Source organism: Balaenoptera borealis (assembly GCF_965194805.1).
Source record: "Balaenoptera borealis genome assembly, chromosome: 9".
NCBI lineage: Eukaryota > Metazoa > Chordata > Mammalia > Artiodactyla > Balaenopteridae > Balaenoptera > Balaenoptera borealis.
The window spans coordinates 43,592,068-43,612,537 of NC_138873.1; the positions used below are offsets into that span (position 1 = coordinate 43,592,068).

A 20,470-nucleotide genomic window follows, 5' to 3' on the forward strand; every position below is an offset into this window, starting at 1 on the left:
GTCATTCAACTGGGGACTAACAAGCATCTGACATCCACATCTCAGTTAGCAACAGTCACAGATTTGGAAGTTCCTGATAGACTCAAGATGTATCATGAGTATCAAGGATCTACTGTATTGAGTGCTTGCCACCTGCCAGACACGGCATTGTTGGAGACACATAAAAGCAGCAATAGCTGCTCAGGACTCAGAGTGAAATGGGAGAGTTCCATGTTCAGATAACTATAACACTAGATGCCCCTGCCATAGCAGAAGCTTAAACAAAGGGCCAAAGAGGGCAAGAGAGAATCTATTTCAGTGAATTCTCACTACTTCACTAAAACAAGGAATTCTCTTAAGACTTTCTGAACAGGGAAGTTAATCAACTGACCAACAAGTTGTTCCAGTATATTAAAGTGACCAGGTTAATCACCCAAACATCTAACAGCATGCACAACTGGGTGGGCTGCAAGGTTAGGAGCAAACACTGCATGCAAAGTACGAAGTACAAAATGTCTGTGGTTACTATGGCTTCAAAGAAACAAAGCCAGAATTTTTGCCCTTCACCGGAGGGAGAGAAAGTAGAAGTCTGTTGGAGAATGAACTCTCTGAGGTGGTAACAGAAGGCATCCCAAAGCCTCCTATGGACAAGCCCCAACTTGGGCATCGTGGGAACCTGAAGCCCAAGGCAGCCTTCTTCCTTCTCCAGGCTAGTCCCTGCTAGAGGATTCATCTGGGGTCTTCCTTTATTCCACCTCCTTCTTGCCCTGAGGCTTGCAGCCCAAATGACATGGGGGCCTAGTTAAAATAAGGGGTTGGGGAAAACTGCAGAATCTGTTCCAAATCAGCAGTCAAGCTCCAGGCAAGGACCCACCCATTATGCAGAAACTCTCACAAGATTCCAAGCAGGGAGGTTGCATTGGGGGAGTTGACCTATAGAAGCAATGAGTTAGTACCAGAGGGAAATGGAGATAGACAGCTAAGATAAAACTACTCTGAAACCTGGAGGTCCAGGCAGAAGTTGTGGAGTTTATACAGTAGGCAATAGGGGCCCACAGAGGTTTTTGAGAAGGGAGATAATGAAAGAGGTATTAGAAAAAGTTTTGATACAGGAACTAGAATGCAGGAGAATCTGCCTCAGAAGAGCAGTAGGAGGGCTAGGAATGGGGTGGCTGGAATGGAAAGGGAAAGAAAAACAGGGGGAAGTTCACAAGAAAAAAATCAACAGGCTCAGGTTTCGGTTAATTATAGTGGGAAAGAAAAGAGGAGAAAAAAATAAAAAAACATTGAGATGTTGAGTCCAGAAATGATTGTAACACTGAGGCTAATATGACAGAAAGGGAAGCCCAGAGGGCAAGCAGGTTTGGGGACAAAGGTTGTAAGTCTGGTTCTTAAGTTTGAGGTGATAGCTATATTCCTTGGGCTCTCTGGCAGTAAGTACAAAATTGTTGAGAATTAAACGAAAATTATACTAGAGTAAAGCATACGGTGCAGAAGTACATAGGGGTTTTGATTTAAATTTAGAATTATTTACCTGCTCTTAAAGCCTTTTGTAAAAAAAAAAAAAAAAAAAAAAATCCAATTGACAATTTCTCTTGGAAACTGGAAGACAGGGCAATCATACCAGCAGGTGTTCTCACAGGGCTGACGGCAGTGGCTGCCCCTTTAAAGGAGACAAACGCCCTAGCTCCCCACAAGGTCCTGTAACTCGTTTCTAACACTTGCCCACCTTAGAAGGCAGTGACTTTGAGCACCCTGATGAAACAACACTAGGGTAACTAGTGTACAACTATGCATATAAATATACACATAACTAACCCCCTCTAAGCCACCAAGATATCACCGGTGAAACCTTTAAATGTCTCTTTTCTTAGTACTATGAAATTCTGCTTTTATAAGAGAAAAGAAAGTGAAATCTTTTCCTAGAAAACATCCCTAGACATAAAATGAGGCTCAGTTACAGGTGAATCAGCCCACACATGATTACTGTATTCGAAGTTTTAAGCGACATGTCATGACAAAGGAAAATTCCAGGGTGTCACTTTTATTCAAGCCTGTAATTATGCTTCTTTTCAATGTCTTCTACTCTAACGCCCAAGAGGAAACTCATTTCACCCAGCGACACTGGCAGAATGTGAGCAGGTTTAAGTCTTCAACACTCCCATCCTTACTTTACGTGGGGGATTGTGCCTCAGATGTGGAGAAGCTTCCTTTTTCCATTAACTATCAGAATGAAACTAGGTCTTTGCTCTGCCAAAAAACCTGAAAGGAACGGCTGAGTCCTAATTTATTACAAAGCAAACTGTCATCAGAAGTTGCAATTTCACTCCGGCCTATGGAGGACTATTTATGGAGTCTTCTGTGGCAAGCACTAATATAATAAACTTATTCCCTGGGTACTAATGACATCAGGAATTTTCAACCTACTGTCTTTCCACAGTTTTGATGACTTCAAAGGACTAGATATAGTTAACAATATTATAGTATATAATTGGAAGTTGTTAGGAGAGTAGATCTTAGATGTTCTCACCACAAAAAGGAGACAGTAATTATGTGAGGTGATAGCAGTGTTAGCAAATGCTACGGTGTTAAATAACTTTGAAATACATAAATGTATAAAACTAATGCATTGTAGACTTAAACTTACACAGCATCATATGTCAATTATATCTCAATAAAGCTGAGGAAAAAAAAGAACTAGAAATATGCCAAAGAGCAAATGGAAAATGCCTAGGGAGAGAAAATGCCTATGGTATCATATATTGAATAAGGCATATGCATGCAATTGAAAACAACAGAGAAGCACTATTTCCATGACCTCATCCTAACACTTTTGTAGCTTAACTCAGAGCCCACCTCTAATTAAGAAACACTGACAAGGAAGACGACAAGAGTTATTTAAAAATCTACCAGTTCACGTTCCATATGTAATGTATCAACATCAATATCGTGGTTGCAATATTATACTATAGCTTTGCAAGATGCTATCACAGGGGAAACCAGGTAAAGGTACACAACATCTCTCTGTATTATTTCTTACAACTGCATGTGATCTATGATTATCTCAGAATAAAAAATTTAATTAAAAAATTTTGAAAAAATCTGTCAGTCTGGTTAAGTTTTGCTGGCAGGGGGTGAAAATGAAGGGGCTTTTTCTATTTTATACTTTTTATACTATTTGGATTTTGTGATCCTGTATGCTCTTCTACTTAAATTATTTTTAATTAAAGAATTTATACAAGCTTGCATTAAAAAGATCACCATGGAATGACAACAAATAAAGGAGGCCACTTTTATTCTAAAATCTCTGTGTACTAAATCCATTAACCAAGTTCTCACATTTGTCTAAAGAGCATAGGGTGTTGAGTCTGGGGAGGCTCATAATATATGCCCCAGTTTACAGATGAGAAAACAAGATGTATATGACTTTCCTTAAGGCTACTCAACCAGTGGTACATACCAGATGACAATTCCAAGATGATCTAGTTCTAGGATTTTAAAAACACTTTTGTCACCTCTTTATTTGATTTTGTAACACAAGTGTATTTGTGTTTAATTTTGGAAAACCACCTGCACTGATGCCTTACCAGACCTCTTTTTAGATACTTTCACAACATCTGTCTATTAAAATGAACAGCTCCCTAATAAGATGGAGCTTATCTGGCAATGGTCACAAATAGATGGAAAACCTTTGGGTAGAAGGTTGAGGAAGAACTTTATTTTTTTAAACTAATTTTTATTGGAGTATAGTTGCTTTACAAGAGGAAAAACTTTAAAATGAAAGGATCAGGCAGGTCACCATCTAAACTTACTAATGGATCTCAGCATGACTACAAGTGAGAAAATCAGATATTACAAGTCTCCTGCTAGGATAAAATGTGCTCTACATACCAACACCTATGAAGCATTCTTGCCAAAAAGCAAAACATTTGAACTGATAATTGACTCTGAATCTCATCAAGTCTTTATGTCTAACTTCAGTTTACAGGAAACACAAGGGGTAGAAACACAAGTGTACTGACACCACAAGGAAGTCATTAGCTGAATCCAGGTGAGGTGCAACTGACCCAGTTTCTTCAACAATGAACTGTATAAAGAAACGTTTTAAAAAGTGTTTTATTTTAGATTAAAGGAAACTTAAACACCAGAACAACCACATGAATCTTATTTGGACCATGACTTGAAAAACCAATCTTACAAAACCATTTTAAAAAGATAACTGGGGGCAATCTACAGATTCAGTGCAATCCCTATCAAATTACCAGTAGCATTTTTCACAGAACTGGAACAAAAATTTTTTAAATTTGTATGGAAACACAGAAGACTCTGAATAGCCAAAACAATCCTAAGAAAGAAGTATGGAGCTGGAGGAATCACACTCCCTGACTTCAGACTATACTACAATGCTACAGTAATCAAAACAATATGGTACTGGCACAAAAAACAGACACATAGATTAATGGAACAGGATAGAAAGCCCAGAAATAAACCCACACACTTATGGTCAATTAATCTATGACAAAGGAGGCAGGAATATACAGTGGAGAAAAGACAGTCTCTTCAATAAGTGGTACTGGGAAAACTGGACAGCTACATGTAAAAGAATGAAATTAGAACATTCTCTAACACTGTATACAAAAATAAACTCAAAATGGATTAAAGACCTAAATGCAAGACCACTCCTAGAGGAAAACATAGGTAGAACATTCTTTGACATAAATCACAGCAATATTTTTTTTTGATCCATCTCTTAGAGTAATGGAAACAAAGGCAAAAATAAACAAATGGTACCTACTTAAACTTAAAAGCTTTTGCACAGCAAAGGAGACCATCAACAAAATGAAAAGACAACCTACAGAATGGGAGAAAATATTTGCAAATGATGTGACCCACAAGGGTTTAATTTTCAAAATATACAAACAACTTATACAGCTCAATATCAAAACAAACAAACAAACAAAAAACAGCCCAGTCAAAAAATGGGCAGAAGACCTAAATAGACATTTCTCCAAAGAAGACATATAGATGGCCAACAGGCACATGAAAATATGCTCAACTTAGCTAATTATTAGAGAAATACAAATCAAAACTACAATGAGGTGCCACCTAACACCTGTCAGAATGGCCATCATTATAAAGTCTACAAATAATAAATGCTGGAGATAGTGTGGAGAAAAGGGAACCCTCCTACATTGTTGGTGGGAATGTAAATTGGTACAGCCACTATGGAGAAGAGTATGGAGGTTCCTCAAAAAACTAAAAACAGAGTTACCACATGATCCAGTAATCCCAGTCCTGGGCATACATCCTGAAAAGACGAGAATGTTAAGTTCAAAAAGACATATGCACCCCAATGTTCATAGCAGCACTGCTTACAATAACCAAGACATGGAAGCAACCTAAATGTCCATCAACACATGAATGGATAAAGAAGATGCGGTGTGTGTATGTAAATACATATATATAATGGAATATCACTAGTCATAAAAAATAATTAAATAATGCTATTTGCAGCACCATGGATGGACCTAGAGATTATCATACTAAATGAAGTAAGTCAGACAAAGACAAATACTATATGGTATCACTTATATGTGGAATCTAAAAAAATGATACCTATGAACTCATTTACAAAACAGAAATAAACTCACAAACATAGAAAACAAACTTATGGTTACAAAGGGGAAAGTGGTGGGGGAGGGATAAATTAGGGGTTTGGGATTATCAGATACACAGTACTACATAAAAAACAGATAAACAACAAGGTCGTACTGTATAGTACAGGGAATTATATTCAATATCTTGCAATAACCTATAATGGAAAAGAACTTGAAAGAGAATATATAACAATCACTTTGCTGTACACCTGAAACATTGTAAATCAACTCTACCTCAATTTAAAAAAAGCTGGATTTTCAAATGCAATATATTTACACTAATAAATACCAATGCTAATTTTAAAAAAGATAATTGGGGTATTAAATAATATCAGGGGAGTATTATTCACTTTTTTAGGTGTGATAATGGTATTGAGGTTATGTGAGAAAATGTCTTTACTTTTAGGGATGCTACTGACATATGTAGGGCTTAAATGACATGACGACATGTGGTCTGGGATTTGCCATAAAATACTTCAGCAAAAAAGGGAGAGAGGAAAATAAGTAAAAAAGATGGGGAAATGTTGATGGTTACCATAGCTGGATGATGAGGGTTCACAGGTTTTTTGTGTTTTTTTTAAATTAAAATGAAAAGAAATAAAGGTCAATCTTGAAGGCAAAAAAATACAATCTTGGTTTTACGGTTAAGCTCCACGTGGTGTTGGGAGGACTCAAGGGCAGTGAGCCGCAGTGATGCAGTAGTGGGAAGTGACAGGGACACTGAACTGTCACCATCTACCATCAAGGGGGGAACATGGCAAGAAGGGGGATGGAGGAAGCTTGGCCACAGGGAACTTGTCTACTCTTCACAAGTGGCTACCACGCAGCATTTATCATCTTCTTCCTTTGAACTGTAATTTAATTGCCAAAGCACATGATGACTAAACTGTGTATCATTTCCTCCTCTCCTCAGACTGGAAGCTTCTCCCCCTGTAGAACAGTTGAAGGGTCCACGATGGGCCTGAACCCTGGGGTTTGCTCGGAGCCATAGCTGGTTTGTGAGACTGACCCACCACCTCCTCAAAACAACTTACAGAAATTAAACTGGATGGAGGAAGTTTAGATTTTGGAAAAAGCTGCAAGTACTCATTAATGTTTTATAACTCCCCAAGTGATCTCTACCCCAAATTTAAGCATTTTAATTCTGAGCATTTGGAAACAAGCTAAATTAGAAAAGAGTCAGACTATGACACCTCCGCGCAGATTGATATTAAGGAAAGGTTAAGGCCATGTTTTAGAAAACGATTTAATTTTAAAACAGAATATAGACCACATATATACATATGAAGGGAAAAAGGTTTAAACTGTATATTTTTATGGTGTGGGATTAGAATTGATTTCCATTTTATTTATATTAGTTTTCTAAATGTTCTACAGTATGAATACATTATATACAAACCAGAAAAATAATATAATTAAAACTACCAAATCCACCTAATGTGCTTTGTAACATTAAAGGCTACTTTCAGCATTGGTCTTAAGGTATGCAGACGGGAAGAAGTCTCTAAACCAACATACCCAAACTGGCATTAAAAACTTACTCAACTGGGGCTTCCCTGGTGGCGCAGTGGTTGAGAATCTGCCTGCCAATGCAGGGGACACGGGTTCGAGCCCTGGTCTGGGAAGATCCCACATGCTGTGGAGCAACTGGGCCCGTGAGCCACAACTACTGAGCCTGCGCGTCTGGAGCCTGTGCTCCGCAACAAGAGAGGCCACGATAGTGAGAGGCCCGCGCACCGCGATGAAGAGTGGACCCCGCTTGCCGCGACTAGAGAAAGCCCTCACACAGAAACAAAGACCCAACACAGCCAAAAATAAATAAATAAATAAATTTAAAAAAAAAAAAAAAAAAAAAAAAACTTACTCAACAAACAGCTCGGAATTTAGGATAATGTAGTTCCCATTTGAAGGAGATCACAGTCAAGGGGAGAGAGACATAAGTTAACAAGTAATTCCTGAGAGTAAAGTGACAGGTCCAATGGACTCATTATCTGTTCCCCCAAATGCCTGAAATGAATGGACATGCGTTTATCTTTCAGACTTTTACATCAGCTATTTAGGAAGTATGGATATACAAGGTATTTTCTAAATAAGCTTAAAACAAATCCCCAGATGCTTGTTTACACGAGTCAACCATTTATTTAGTCTACTCGAATTCCAGTCACTAAGAAAGGAAAACAATAACTTCCTTAAAAGACTACTTCCCTTTGATAAGTAGTCACATTCCACGAACAGCAAAGTGAAATTAAGATATATTTGATATGGACTAAGTTCTGCAATACTACAAAGAATGATTTAGGCTTTGAAAAATTTTTTAAACTTAATTGCACTTGGAAAATTATTTGAAGTAAAACAACTAGTATCTTTACTAGTTGTTTAAGATTAATTCTTTAAGATTAATATCTTTAAGATTAATTATTAACTAGTCCACAGAACAAGACAGCAACCTTCAAACTTGTTGAAGACCCATAGTTAGAATATAGATTTCTCATCACAACCTAAGCAAGCACACATGCGTACACCCACATAAATAACAAACAAAAATCTAATGTTATAATACTTTTTATTATATGTAATGCACTGTGATATTTTCTGTTCTATCCCATTTCATTTTTAAGTTAAGAGCGTGCTGGCTGTGCCAGATGAACTGCCTGCCTACAAATGGGTCACAAGCTGCAATTTGGAAAATAGTGCTCTAAAATATCACGAGTGAAACCACTTCTAGAAACATGATTTCATTACAGTTGTATCCTTGCTCTTCCTAATATTCAAGTTACAACAGGTCTCAACACATACACCATTACCCATGTGTGGGTGTGAGAAAATTTCTTCCCATTTCTGAGAGCAAGTGAGCTCTTGATGACTACAATCTTTTCAACCACAAAAGGGAGCTTGCAATTATCACAGAGCTCTTTGTCTGATGGTAAGGCGAACAGCTTTCCCAAGCTATTACTAATTTCACCGTCAGCCATCCTCTCTTATAAATGTTGTTCTTCTCCAGTTGTGCTTAACTTTTTCACTGCCTGGAAAGGAATGGAAGCACAAGGGCAGGAGAGCCTTTGTATTCTACGTGAGAATAAAAAGAGTAAAACAGAAGTTATGATGGTAAAACTTCAATTATTCAAAATCTTTAGTTTTCCTGAAAGGAAAATGGATAATAGTCACAGCTATAGACTAGAAAGACATGACCAAGTTCTGCAAAACTGTTCTGCAAAACTTAGAATCTCTTTAAACCTTACTCTCACTGTGTATAAAATAGATGCTACAACATAGTGTTTCCTATCAGCTAAAAAAATCACTTAAAACAAATCAATTTGAATGCATGAAAATTAAACAAATCATTTCAAGAGGTCCTATCCAAGAGTCCCTACATAATGGGAGACGATTTCCATTAGTGTGCAAAGACATCAATAATTTTAATATTAACATATTAAAAAGCATCATTTATGCCCAATGGAGATAAAAATCTCAAAACCTAGTTTAATGCTATTCTTTAATGTGCTATAAGTAAAATAAGTGAAAACTCTATAGTTCTTGGTCACTCTCCAGTCTATGAAAAGGAAAAACGATCACTGAAAGGGCTGTGGATGTGGCGGAAGAGGGTTGCGCACATGTCGGCTTCTAACTTCATAAACTATTTCCATATACTTGGGAGGTGACAGAGCACAATGGTTATGACACTGGGTTCCTGTGTCCTTGGGAGCTGTGTGGGCTTGGGTGAGTCCCTTTACCTCTCTAATCGTCAATTCATCATCTGTAATATAGAGATAATGATAGTGCCCAACTCACAGGAACATTAAATAATATAATGCTAGTAAAGCACTGAGCACAGAGGCTAGCATACAGTGAGATTCAATACATTTTAACTACTATATTTCTATTTTAAAAATACTACACATATTAAAGTATCAAGAATATTGCTTTGAATTAGCTGACTTCTTCCAAATTCCATCACTCATTGGCTCTTTGATTCTAAGAAGTTTCCTATTTTGTATCAATCTTCCTCATCTTCAAAACGACCACCCAAAACTGGGTGTGGTAAAGATGAATGAGGCTGTGTGTGTTAAGTGCTCAAAACTGCTGGGAAGTCTAACCGGAATTCATTCCCCAAGATTTATCTAGGGCCACTAACTGCTAGCTCAGCATCTCTCAAAATAGGCACTGGATCCCTCAGTCCTTAGAAGGCTTACAAAGAGATCTCACCCTTGTTGCCAAAAGAGGCAAATACGCTTCCAGAATCCCGCCTTTTTCTTCACCACAGGACATCTCAAAGGCCTTGCAGTGCATGTGAAGCTTTAAAGGAGGATGCATGCTCAATGGGCATCTCCTGGGAGTAGTGTTTTGTGGGACACACTGGCCAACTCCTGGGCTGGGCTCACAAAAGGGGGGTGCACAGAGAGATCCCAAAACGGGGCTTCTGGGATCAAAGATCAGATGTGGAGAGGTGGATTTCGGTCTTTAGAGCTCTAAAAAATGGACACTGAAATTGTAACCTGTCACTGATATTCAAAAGCAAGACTTGCCACTGTTGTTATTAACTTACAAGTGCTTAAGTTACAAGGGGAATTGGCAACAAACTGGACACGATGTTTGAGAGACGTGTCCTAATTTCACAGATAAAAATGTAAAACAAAACAAAACAAAACGAACCCCTTGTTTGTAAAGCAAAACAAGTCTAGGATGACTGTGTTATCCTTGTTGAATAGATGCTCAGGATACGGAAGTTGGAGAAAAGTGGCTGCTGACCTTTATTCATAATGTCAGGATGTTGATGTCATGTCTACGTTGCAACTGCTGAAGCTGAGGATAAATGCGAGCAATCCTTCCTGTCTCTACAATGTGCTGTATTTTCTAACCTTGGTTCCATGTTAAATATGCATATCACCAATATTCACATAATGTGTAACTGGATGTTGACTTTTCTCTTGGCGTCCAAAAATTCCAACATTACCAAGTACAGACAAAGTTCATCTGAGTTTCAGAAGTTAAAACTGTGGATAAACAACAAGGTCCTACTGTAAAGCACAGGGAACTATATTCAATATCTTGTGATAAACCATAATGGAAAAGAATATGAAAAAGAATGTATATATATGTATAACCGAATCACTTTGCTGTACAGCAGAAATTAACACAACATTGTAAATCAACTATACTTCAATAAATTTTTTTAAAAAGTAAAACTTTAAATGTTTCTCTCTTGCTCCCTCATATACACAGATATTTTCACTTTGACAGATTTTTTTTAATTAATAAGAACCAAAAAGTTATTAGAACAGGAAAAAATCATAAAATTAATTGTGAAAGTGCTCTTACTAACTAACCAACCATTTATTGTAAAAGGTGACAGATACTGAGTGTTCTAAGGGACTTTATATTACCTTATTTAATCTTCAGGACAATCATATTTGATGGATGGTATTATTAGTTTCCTTTTTAAAAATTACGAAACATTTCACACACACGCGTACATACAGATAGCTGTGTATAAAGAGTACTATCTCAAACATCCAAGTATATACCCCATAGCTTATAAGACAGGACATTTCCAATACAGCCCAAGAAGCCCACAGCACCCTTTCTTTATCACATGTCCTTCCTATTGCCCTTGTTCTATGTGTGAAGAAGTTGAGGCTCTGAGAAGCTGAGTCATCAGCCCTGGTGGCGGAGCTGGCATCTGAACCTCACCTGTCTGACTCCAGAGACCATGAAACTCAAGCACTGAGGCGGCAATTGCTGAAGTCACCCATTTCAGAAGTGAGGACGCTGAGTAGAGAGATTTCAGAAACCGCCCAAGATCACACTACCAGGGTTTTAATGCCAGCACAACCGGCATCAAAACCCACATTACGATTATTTATTTATAGTCCTACTCTTTTGGTCTTGAAATTAACATGAGGAAGATAGCCATATTTAATTCAGGGTTTCTTGTAAAACTTATGAGGAATTCCACCACTCTCTGTGTTTAATCATTTAAGTAAGTACTTTTTACTAGCCTGTTAAAGGAATAGTCTGAGAGGCGGCTAGTTTACTTCCCACAAAGGCTGTTCTCTTTGCTTCGCACCAATGGAGCTCCTAAAAGCTGCTCTGTAAATGAAGGGTCAGTAGATTCAAGTGCTGCTTCTCAAACTTCAGCGGGTACAGCAACCACCCAGGGATCTTGCTAATGTGCAGGGTCTGAGATTTCTGCATGTCCAAAAGTCTCTTGGTAATGACTCTTCTGCTAGTCTTTTTAAGACATACTCTGAGTAGCAGGAGACTAAAGGGCCCTCATTATTAAGAGGGATCTTGCAGTGAATTTTCTTAAAAATGAAAAATCCTTGAGATACCAGTTTTGTATGGTTTTACTTTAATATCTATTCCTAAAATTGGAACACATCTATATTTTCAATTCTCTGACACAGTTTTACTCTCGATTTCATTTATACATCCAGGACAGAAAATAATAATTTTCAGGATCTATATTTAAGCCAGAGTGACGTTTCTGACACCTGGACAAGAGCGTCAATTTAGGAATTACCTGAGCACAGAATGAAAAATACACAAAGAAATAGGATGAGAAGGTTTGCGGGAACATACATGTACGTACCACATGTAAGGAAAAAGCAATCAATGTTAACTAACCAGAAAATAGCAAATCTCAGTTGGGAAAGAGATGGCATTTTATCACTCATCGAATGAGGTACAAAACATAAGAGTTGAGAGAAAAATAAATAAATCATAAAATTCATATCACGTTGCATGGTCCTGAAAATTGTATAGCCTTTGCACATTCTGTATTCTGCACTGCTAAATGTATCACAGTGGATTAAAGCACAATAGCTACTAATTGGGAGTTTTAAAAGTCTTAATATTTCTGTAGCAACTGTAATCATCTCTAAGAGAAGCCAAAGGCTATTAATTTAAAACTTTATTGCATAAATAACCCCCTGAAATTGTGTTCCTCCAAGGCTTCTTTTCTTGAACTTGATCTCATCTGGATGAACGTCCCTTGAAGATGAGGGGCAGAAGACCATCATACGGCATTTAGAATTGTAGGACAGGCACCTGAGCCCCTCTTTAGGCACATAAAGTGAATGTATCTGGGGTAAATGATTCAATCTCTCTGAATCTCAGTTCCCTCAACAGCTCTCAGAATTGTCGGGATTCAATTCAATTCAATTAGATGCAAAAAAAATCCCCCAAAACAAAAAACCACCTGATAAAAAAATATATATGAACGTAAGGTTTTAAAATGTTATTTACATAAAAAATATCTGATTGGTCAAACAATAATGATCAATAGATGCTTAAACCACTGAGTGAAATGTTGATGGGGAAGAGTAGTCTGAGTGAGCGAGAGACTATTATCCCACAGACTACTTCCAGGTCATATAGGAAAAGGCAACTTTATAAAGGATGGATTGAGTTGTCACTTCCTGAAGTCACTGATCATTCTCAGCATCACTGAAATGGGGGGGCAATAATAATAACAATCATAATATATGCATCTTGTTGTGATACAATGAGCAGTACATGGCACCTTGAGGTACTTTTACCAAAAACACTTAGCCTGAATCTAATCAAACCTGTAGGTCTAATTCAGGTTTATACGTTAGGGGATGGTGCAAGTAAAAGAAAGACACACCACTCAGAAGCAGTAAGTCAATTTAGGATGTGAGCTGTGTCACCAGACAATTGAATCTGACTTCCTTGCAGGAAAATAAAATGTATGTGGGTGGGGATCAGTGGTATATCAAAAGTGACTTAAAGAGACGTAATAACTAACTGCAATGTGTGGACTTTGTTTGAACAAATCAATAGTCAAAAGACATGTTAAGGTTAACTGGGGAAATATGACTTGAGTATTAGATATTAGGGGAGAAATGCCATGAAGTCTTCAATATATTTTAAATACCTCAGGGGAAAAGCAGTGTGTTTGTTAAGATCTTAATAATATAGCACAGTAACTGTAGCAAAGAGGATGAAAAAGGAAAAGGAAGAAGAAAGATGGGCGGAAAAAGAATTTCCTACCCAAAAGGCAAGAGGGTCTCAAAGATTTTTAGACCCTTTTGAGCTAGCACTAACAGCAGGTACAGCACCATTTCTCTATCTGTAGAGTAGGCTATCTTCTATTTTAGACTCTTGGCAAAGCAGGGGCTTTCTAGGGGGAAAAAAAAGGCAAATCTTGGTCCATGTAATTCTCACAATAAGCAGCCTCCATTCTAAACTGGGAGTGGGAGCAATTCAATAAACAGATCTCATGTCCCAGTGGGCCCATGGGCTATTAAGTCTCAAAAGTTTCCTCCTTTGGACTGAAATCAACCACATTTCAATCTGCTTTTGTGAAAAGCAATAAAAAAAAAGCTGAATTAAATCCACTCAGCCAGTTAAAAATTAAGTGAGACCCAAGAAGATGTTTACCACTTTCCCTGTAGGAAATTTTATGCACTGGCACTTTGAATTTAACTGGACTTCTGATCCCTGTCAGAAATAATAGTGAAATAAAGTTTTTTTTTTCCTTTTTCTTTTTTCAAGAATAGAGTGCTCCATAAAAATCATTTACACACAACCTCTAGGTACATCCACTAAACACTCTCAGTCATGAAATGGAGTCATATAAAATTAAAATGACCATATGTAAGCATATATCAATACAAGATAAAGACATTTCTGTAAATACGGGGTATTAGAACACCCAAGGAGATAGTCTATGAAAACTAGATGAACAGATTAAACAGAAATGGCATTAAACAGTCAAGGCATACAGGACTACATGGCTCAACACAGTGTTAATGTCACGAATGCCTAAACACTGTCCCCAAGGGATCTTCAAGGTAAAGCAGGGTCCTGCTGCCCTCAATGTATAAGCACCTGCAGATTTTAGGGGACCAAAGACCACCTGCTCCTCTATTCTCAAGACGGCCAGCACCTAACTTATGGCAGCTTTGCTGGTATTACCTGGAAAGGAGTCTCTGAGATTCCCAACTCTTTTCAGAGTTGAATTTAGTTATTTTCTTGAATACATGTACGGTGTGTCTAAAGACATCACAATAGTCATGTATGCAATTTCTGTTTAAAACACTTCAGTGACTACTATCCTTCACCTCATTCTCTCAAACCTCAGCCACAAGCGTTCATGCACCGACTCAGGAAATAGTTATCTGGAGCCTGTTATCAGCCAGGCACTATAACCGGTGCTGGTGGTGAATAAAAAAGCTCTCTTTCATTTTGCTCTCGCAAAGCTTAGACTTTCCTTCTATTTTCCTCCCATTCCCCGCCGCCCCCCCAAGAAAACACCCTATCCTCTTCAACTCCCACTGAAAGGCAAGTTTGGCAGTTGGTTCCGGATCCAGCATACTAGGGGTCATAGTTAGAATTTATTTCTACATTGGGTTAAAAATCACCATGTGGTTGTTTTTCCTCATGAGTTAAGTCTCTCCCATTCCTGCACCCCCAGGACAAACAACTATTTTTTAAAATTTTATATACAAAGCAGAGAATGAACATCTGGAAGATGACATCAACACGACTCTTCAGTTGCAAAAAGGCAAAATTACTCCGTAGTCTAATGAAAAAGAATCTGAAAGTCTGGCAATATTTTTCCTTTCATCTTCAATGCCAAACTTTGAATATACCAGAATGAGTTCCTCTATTTTAAATCCAGACTTTAAATTTCAGACTTTTTGTTTACAAACAACACTTGGACTAGACATACAACTTCATTACTTTGTCTTGTTGCGGTTGTGATTCTCAACTAGAGTCAGCGCTGAGTCTTTAACAACAGGGCAGGAGCTGTGTTTTCACTGTCTTCTCCCCCCATCCTCACTGAGGGGGGAGAAGACACCCATTCCCTACTGAGCACCCATCATGTGCTGGCCACTGGTCAAGGCACATAGCTTCTCATGGACCTTAACTTCTCACAGTGGGGAGACAGACAAGAAAGATAAGTATAAATTATAGACTCTGTTGGAAGGTGGTAAATGCCCAAGAGAAAACTGCAAGCAGGGAGGGGGAATGTGGAGTTCTGGGGAAGGCGAGAGGGTTCCAGGTGGTTAGGGCCATTCTCCCTGTGAAGGCAATATTTGAACAAAGATCGAAGGAAAAGGGAGTCACGTGGACATTTGGGGCAAGCCTGTTCCAGGCAGAGGGAATAGCACATGCAAAGGCTCTGAGGTAGAAGGGTCCCTGATACCACTGAGAAATAGCAAGAAAGTCAGTATGCCTGGGGATGCGGGGAAGTGTGGTAGAGAATGAGGTCGGAGAGGCAGTTGGGGAGGCAGAACAAAGGGGTCCCCGTATTTGTCAAATTAAGAGTAATAAACAGTAATGATTAGGAAGAGAGCTGGCATTTATTGAGTTCTTTGTGCTAAATGCAATTCCAAATAGGTATCGTGTATTATCTCCTTACAAATTCAAAGCAACTGGTCGCTCTAATAGGCACAGAGTTGCATTTATGCTTTAGGACACGCATGGCAGTAAGTGCAAAACTCCATAGGAAGTATTTCCCTTAACAAGCCCTCACCCCGCCCCTGCCTTAACATGACTAAAACCTTCACTAAACGCTGCAATTAATCTCCCCTTGCATCTTAAAAATAAAAACATAGTTTCTTATAAATGTCAAATGTCTTGCTTATTTCCAAGTTGTGGTTTTTTATATGATTTTCAAGTCTGTTCCAGTACCCGAAGGTGAAAAGGTTCAACTTATGAAAAGTTAATAAGTACAGTTTGAGACACTATTCAGAGTTCAAATCCTGCTTTAATAACATCCTTTGATGTGTTTAATGAATCCTTTAGCACAACTTTTTTTCCCCCTGTGATACTGTATATGGTATAACTTCATGTTTCAGAGTGTGTTACAAATTACATCTAATAGAGCCAAAAGACATGGTACATATTGTTCTGCTGGCCATGTTCCCTTCTTTCTGCTGTACTTGCATTTAAAAGGCATCCTGACATATAGAAATAAGCATGCCAAGAGAGCTGGGCTTGCTAAACAAAGTTAGTTAGTGGAAGTACCAGATGTACCTTTATAAAGAACTTTGGTAGACTCTATTACTTAGTTTCCACTAATTAGGACATAATTTGAAAATATCTCCTAATACAAAAAGATTGTTCAGTTCAATTCAAGAAACATTTATTGGTCAGGTGCTCTGAAGATAAAGACAATCCCAGTGACTGCCTTCAGGAACTTACAGTATCCCAGGCTGACCGAATTGCAGGCCTTCAAGATGAAGGAAAATCTGGGGTGAAGGCAAGCACTGATGCAGAAGGTGCCAGAACAAACTTGTGACTACTTTTTAAAAAGCCACTCACCCCAAACATCAGACATCAGCTGTCCCCTGTTGAACCAAATATAAAGGAGTGACGGCTTAAAAACAGAACTTCCGAAAGTAAAAAGTTAGAGGTGGGCAGAATTTTTTAATCCATTTTTCTGTGTCTAATTCTATGCTTAGAAGTTTCCTCAGAGATTAACTGCTTATTTTTATTCTTCTAATACTTAAATCAGAAGGAGGAAATTTTTAATATCCATTTCCAAATATTTTGGTGAAGAGAGAATCAGGGATTTTTAGTTAGCACAAATTCCTCACATGAATTAAGGGTATTTTATTCCACAAAACTTATAATCAAGGGAATAAGACCTAAGCCCAAGCCTATGGATTTATACAAATGTAATCAATGCTAATGATCAATTTACATGTGATATTATGTAAAGTCAAAATCATGTGAAACAATCTGTGTAAATATCTAACTTCAGTTAAGCGGATCCAGAGGAGCAGGGCACAAGAAGGAGCTAAAATCAGCCCATATTCTGCTCATCACGCCCTAATGCCTGGGGCCTGGCGGGCTGTGAATACAGGAAGAATGGACTTTTTAAAAAAAATAAATAAATTGAGCAAAAATACCACATAGGCAAGTAGCAGCCTTAAAAAGGAACTAGTATAGCTTCAGGGGTCACCAGACTCTGTCTTTAAAATTTTGAATAATTTCATTGACTAGGCTTACCAATATTCAGATTAATGTATCACATTTACTTCCCGAAACATAACACAATGAATAAAAGTCTAATATTAAATTGTCTATGACACAGACAGCAGTAGCACTTTACCATAACCCTAACATTATCAGATGTTTCCACCATCTCAACGCTGATTTGAATCAGAATTACCTGTGGGCACTTTTTAAAATCGCATATTCCCAGGCCCCACTCACTGGATGGTGTGATTCATAGTATGGGTCTGGGGCTTTATAAAGCTCCTGGAGAGAGTGGTGATCAGCTAGGCTGGGGAGCCAAGAAGCAGCAGACTAAGCTGACTCCAAGGACAATGGAGGTAAAATGTAGTAAATGGTGTTTTTTCACCAAAACCAGACTGCTATGCTAAGGCTACCCTCTTGCCTTCTAAACATTGAGAGCACTAATATCATAGATGACCACCATCCAACTGTACATCCAGTAGCATATTTCAAAACCTAAAATGGGTTTGCATGCTTAAATTTATGAAAACTTGAAAAATAAGTGACCAAGGGCTAATTGGGAAAACCACAGATGTGAGAAATACTCAAAAAACACTGATTATGCCTCTTCACTCATGAGGTATCAGAACTCGAGTTCGTAGATTTTTTTCAGTAAATGTGCCAAATCTAAGTTTTACTTCTTTTGCGATCGGTTCTTTTAACATCCTAAATATATAGGATGCTTCACCGAAACATGACATCTTCTTCCATCAATCATGTGCAGTAAAGTCTCAAATTTGAAGCTCTAAGGATCTAAGCAATCACACGTCTTCCCAGAGAACTGCTTTATAAAGTTAACAGCCTGGATGCCATATAACATCTAAAACTTCATTTGGAAAGATGGGTGACAGCTCTGGCCAGATTAGTACAGGGACACATTGTTGGATCTATTCATAGATGTACAGTATTGAAGGTGCCTCTTCAAACAGTGACCTGAGAAACATTTAAGCGCTTAAAACACCCATGATCAAAATCGTACATTTTAAATAAAAGCATACGTATTTATATTTTACGATATTCCTAGCATTCTGCTACAGTGCCAAGATACAGTTTGTCTAAACCTTAGCTTTTTTTTCTTTCCTAACAAATCGGTATGCACGCAAACTTAGGAACCACTACCAACATCTTGAGTATCAATGTTTCAGACTGGGAATACATGGTTCAGTGAAAAAAACGCCAGCATTTGGCTTAGTTTTGATTCTTGTCTCATTAGAAAACACGGGGCGGGGGCACGGGGGCAGTCAAAATATTCTGGCTAGATGCACTGCCATTAAGTAACCTCAGTCGTAGAGGGGTAAAAGTAAGGGAGGAGGGAAACAAGAACTGAAAAAATCCGCAGAAAGCTGCCCCTTGCGATCAATAAAGAACTAAATTACAAGGATTTGCCTACAGCTGGTAAAACTGCTTACTGCTCTCATCTGGTGGCTATGCCGCAGTAAACTCGGTTGTGGGCTAATTAGGTCCAACTTGAAGCCAAGGACCAGGTCCAGAGAAAGATCAGCCTGGTCGGGAGTCGACTCGCTCAAACACCCAAGAAGGAGCCGAGCCACAGGGTTCCAAGTCGGGGCGCAAGCAGCTCACTCGTGACGGGAGGCGCGGTGGGACTGCCGGCTTCCCAGGGGGACCTCAGGGAAACCCTTCCCGACCATCCGTGCAAGCCACAAACTCACACGCTACGATTCCAGCCGCGCAGGGAAGCGAGGCGACCGGGAGGGCCAGGCCGCCCAAATGCCGGGCAGCTCTGTTAAAAGGAGGCTTGAGAGGGGCCTCCCCGCACAGGACTCTCCCCTAAGCCTGGGGTCGTCAGCTCGCGACCCCTGGGCCATGTCACTTCAGGGAGGAAGTCTGGAAACTAAGTGAGCGGGGCTGCGGAGAGAGAAAATGGGGAGGCGCCAAGCTGGTCCTCTTGTTTGGGAGCGAACGGAACGCAGTTAACTTATTTTACACTCGAGCCGCCATCGGCCAGAGAGAGCCGGACTCCGCAGGGCGCAGGCTGCGACCCCGACCGCCTCCCGCGCGCGGTCCCCTCCAGGCCCAGTGCGCCGCCCGCCGGACGCGCTCCACTCACCCAGCTCCTCCGCCTGCAGCCAGAGCGGCGCGGAGACAGCGAGCAGCAGGGCCAGGAGGCCGCGCCGAGCAGCCCCCGCCTGCGCGCAGCCGCCGCGGGCACCGGCCACCATGGCCCCGCCGGGCGCCAGCTTGGCAGGCTCGGCTTCCCCTTGGCGCGCGCAGCGCCGCCGCCGCCCCGGCCGGCCGCCTCCTCCGCGGCCGAGCGCGGCGCCGGGACTGGGCATAGCCGCGGCCCGGCACCGAATCTCATTGGGGCGGCCCGGGGCCCAGCCCGGCGGGGGCGTCTCCCGCCCCCGCCCCGCCCCGCCCCGCCCCGCCCCGCGCGCCCTCCCCCAAGGAGGAAGTCGCTCCGGGGCGGTGGCTGGCCGCGGGGGCGTGGGCGTACCGGGCGCGGCCCGCGCTCCCCTCTAGGTACCCTGCGCTCCACGCTCGCGCTCTCCTTTTCCTCCGCCCCTCCTCCCCCAGTGCACGTGAACCTGGGAGCCCGGAGGACTCCTGGCCTTGAGACCTGTCCCCAGCCGCGCTGTGCCCGGGTCGTCCCCAGAGTGCCTGAGAGAGTGGTGGGAGCGCCAGAAAGCCTACTCTCCTCCAGGGCTTTGCCAACCCTACAGGGGTGGGCATGCCATAGACAGTAGCACTGGGGGACTCGAAATATTGCCACGGTAGGATGATGGTGGTGACAAAATCCAGTTCAAGTTCCTTCCTTCATTCATTCAAAAGTTACTAGGTTCCAAAAGTGTGCCTCCCAGGCACAGTGCTAAACCCTTGTG

The 20,470-nt window shown here is 40.2% G+C and overlaps 1 protein-coding gene across 3 annotated transcripts in view; it reads right to left on the reverse strand.

Moving 5' to 3' along the window:
* The window catches only part of DCBLD1 (discoidin, CUB and LCCL domain containing 1), a 70,321-nt gene extending 50,378 nt beyond the window's left edge, over window positions 1–19,943 (reverse strand). Inside the window, exon 1 of one of the 3 annotated variants that reach the window (XM_082406164.1) lies at window positions 19,699–19,943. In XM_082406164.1, the coding sequence (XP_082262290.1) occupies window positions 19,699–19,924 (226 nt within the window). In that variant the 5' untranslated portion in view covers window positions 19,925–19,943. The remainder of the gene's footprint in view (window positions 1–19,698) is intronic. The other 2 variants (XM_082406163.1, XM_082406165.1) reach the window with 2 other exon arrangements.
* Window positions 19,944–20,470: the final 527 nt, after the last annotated feature.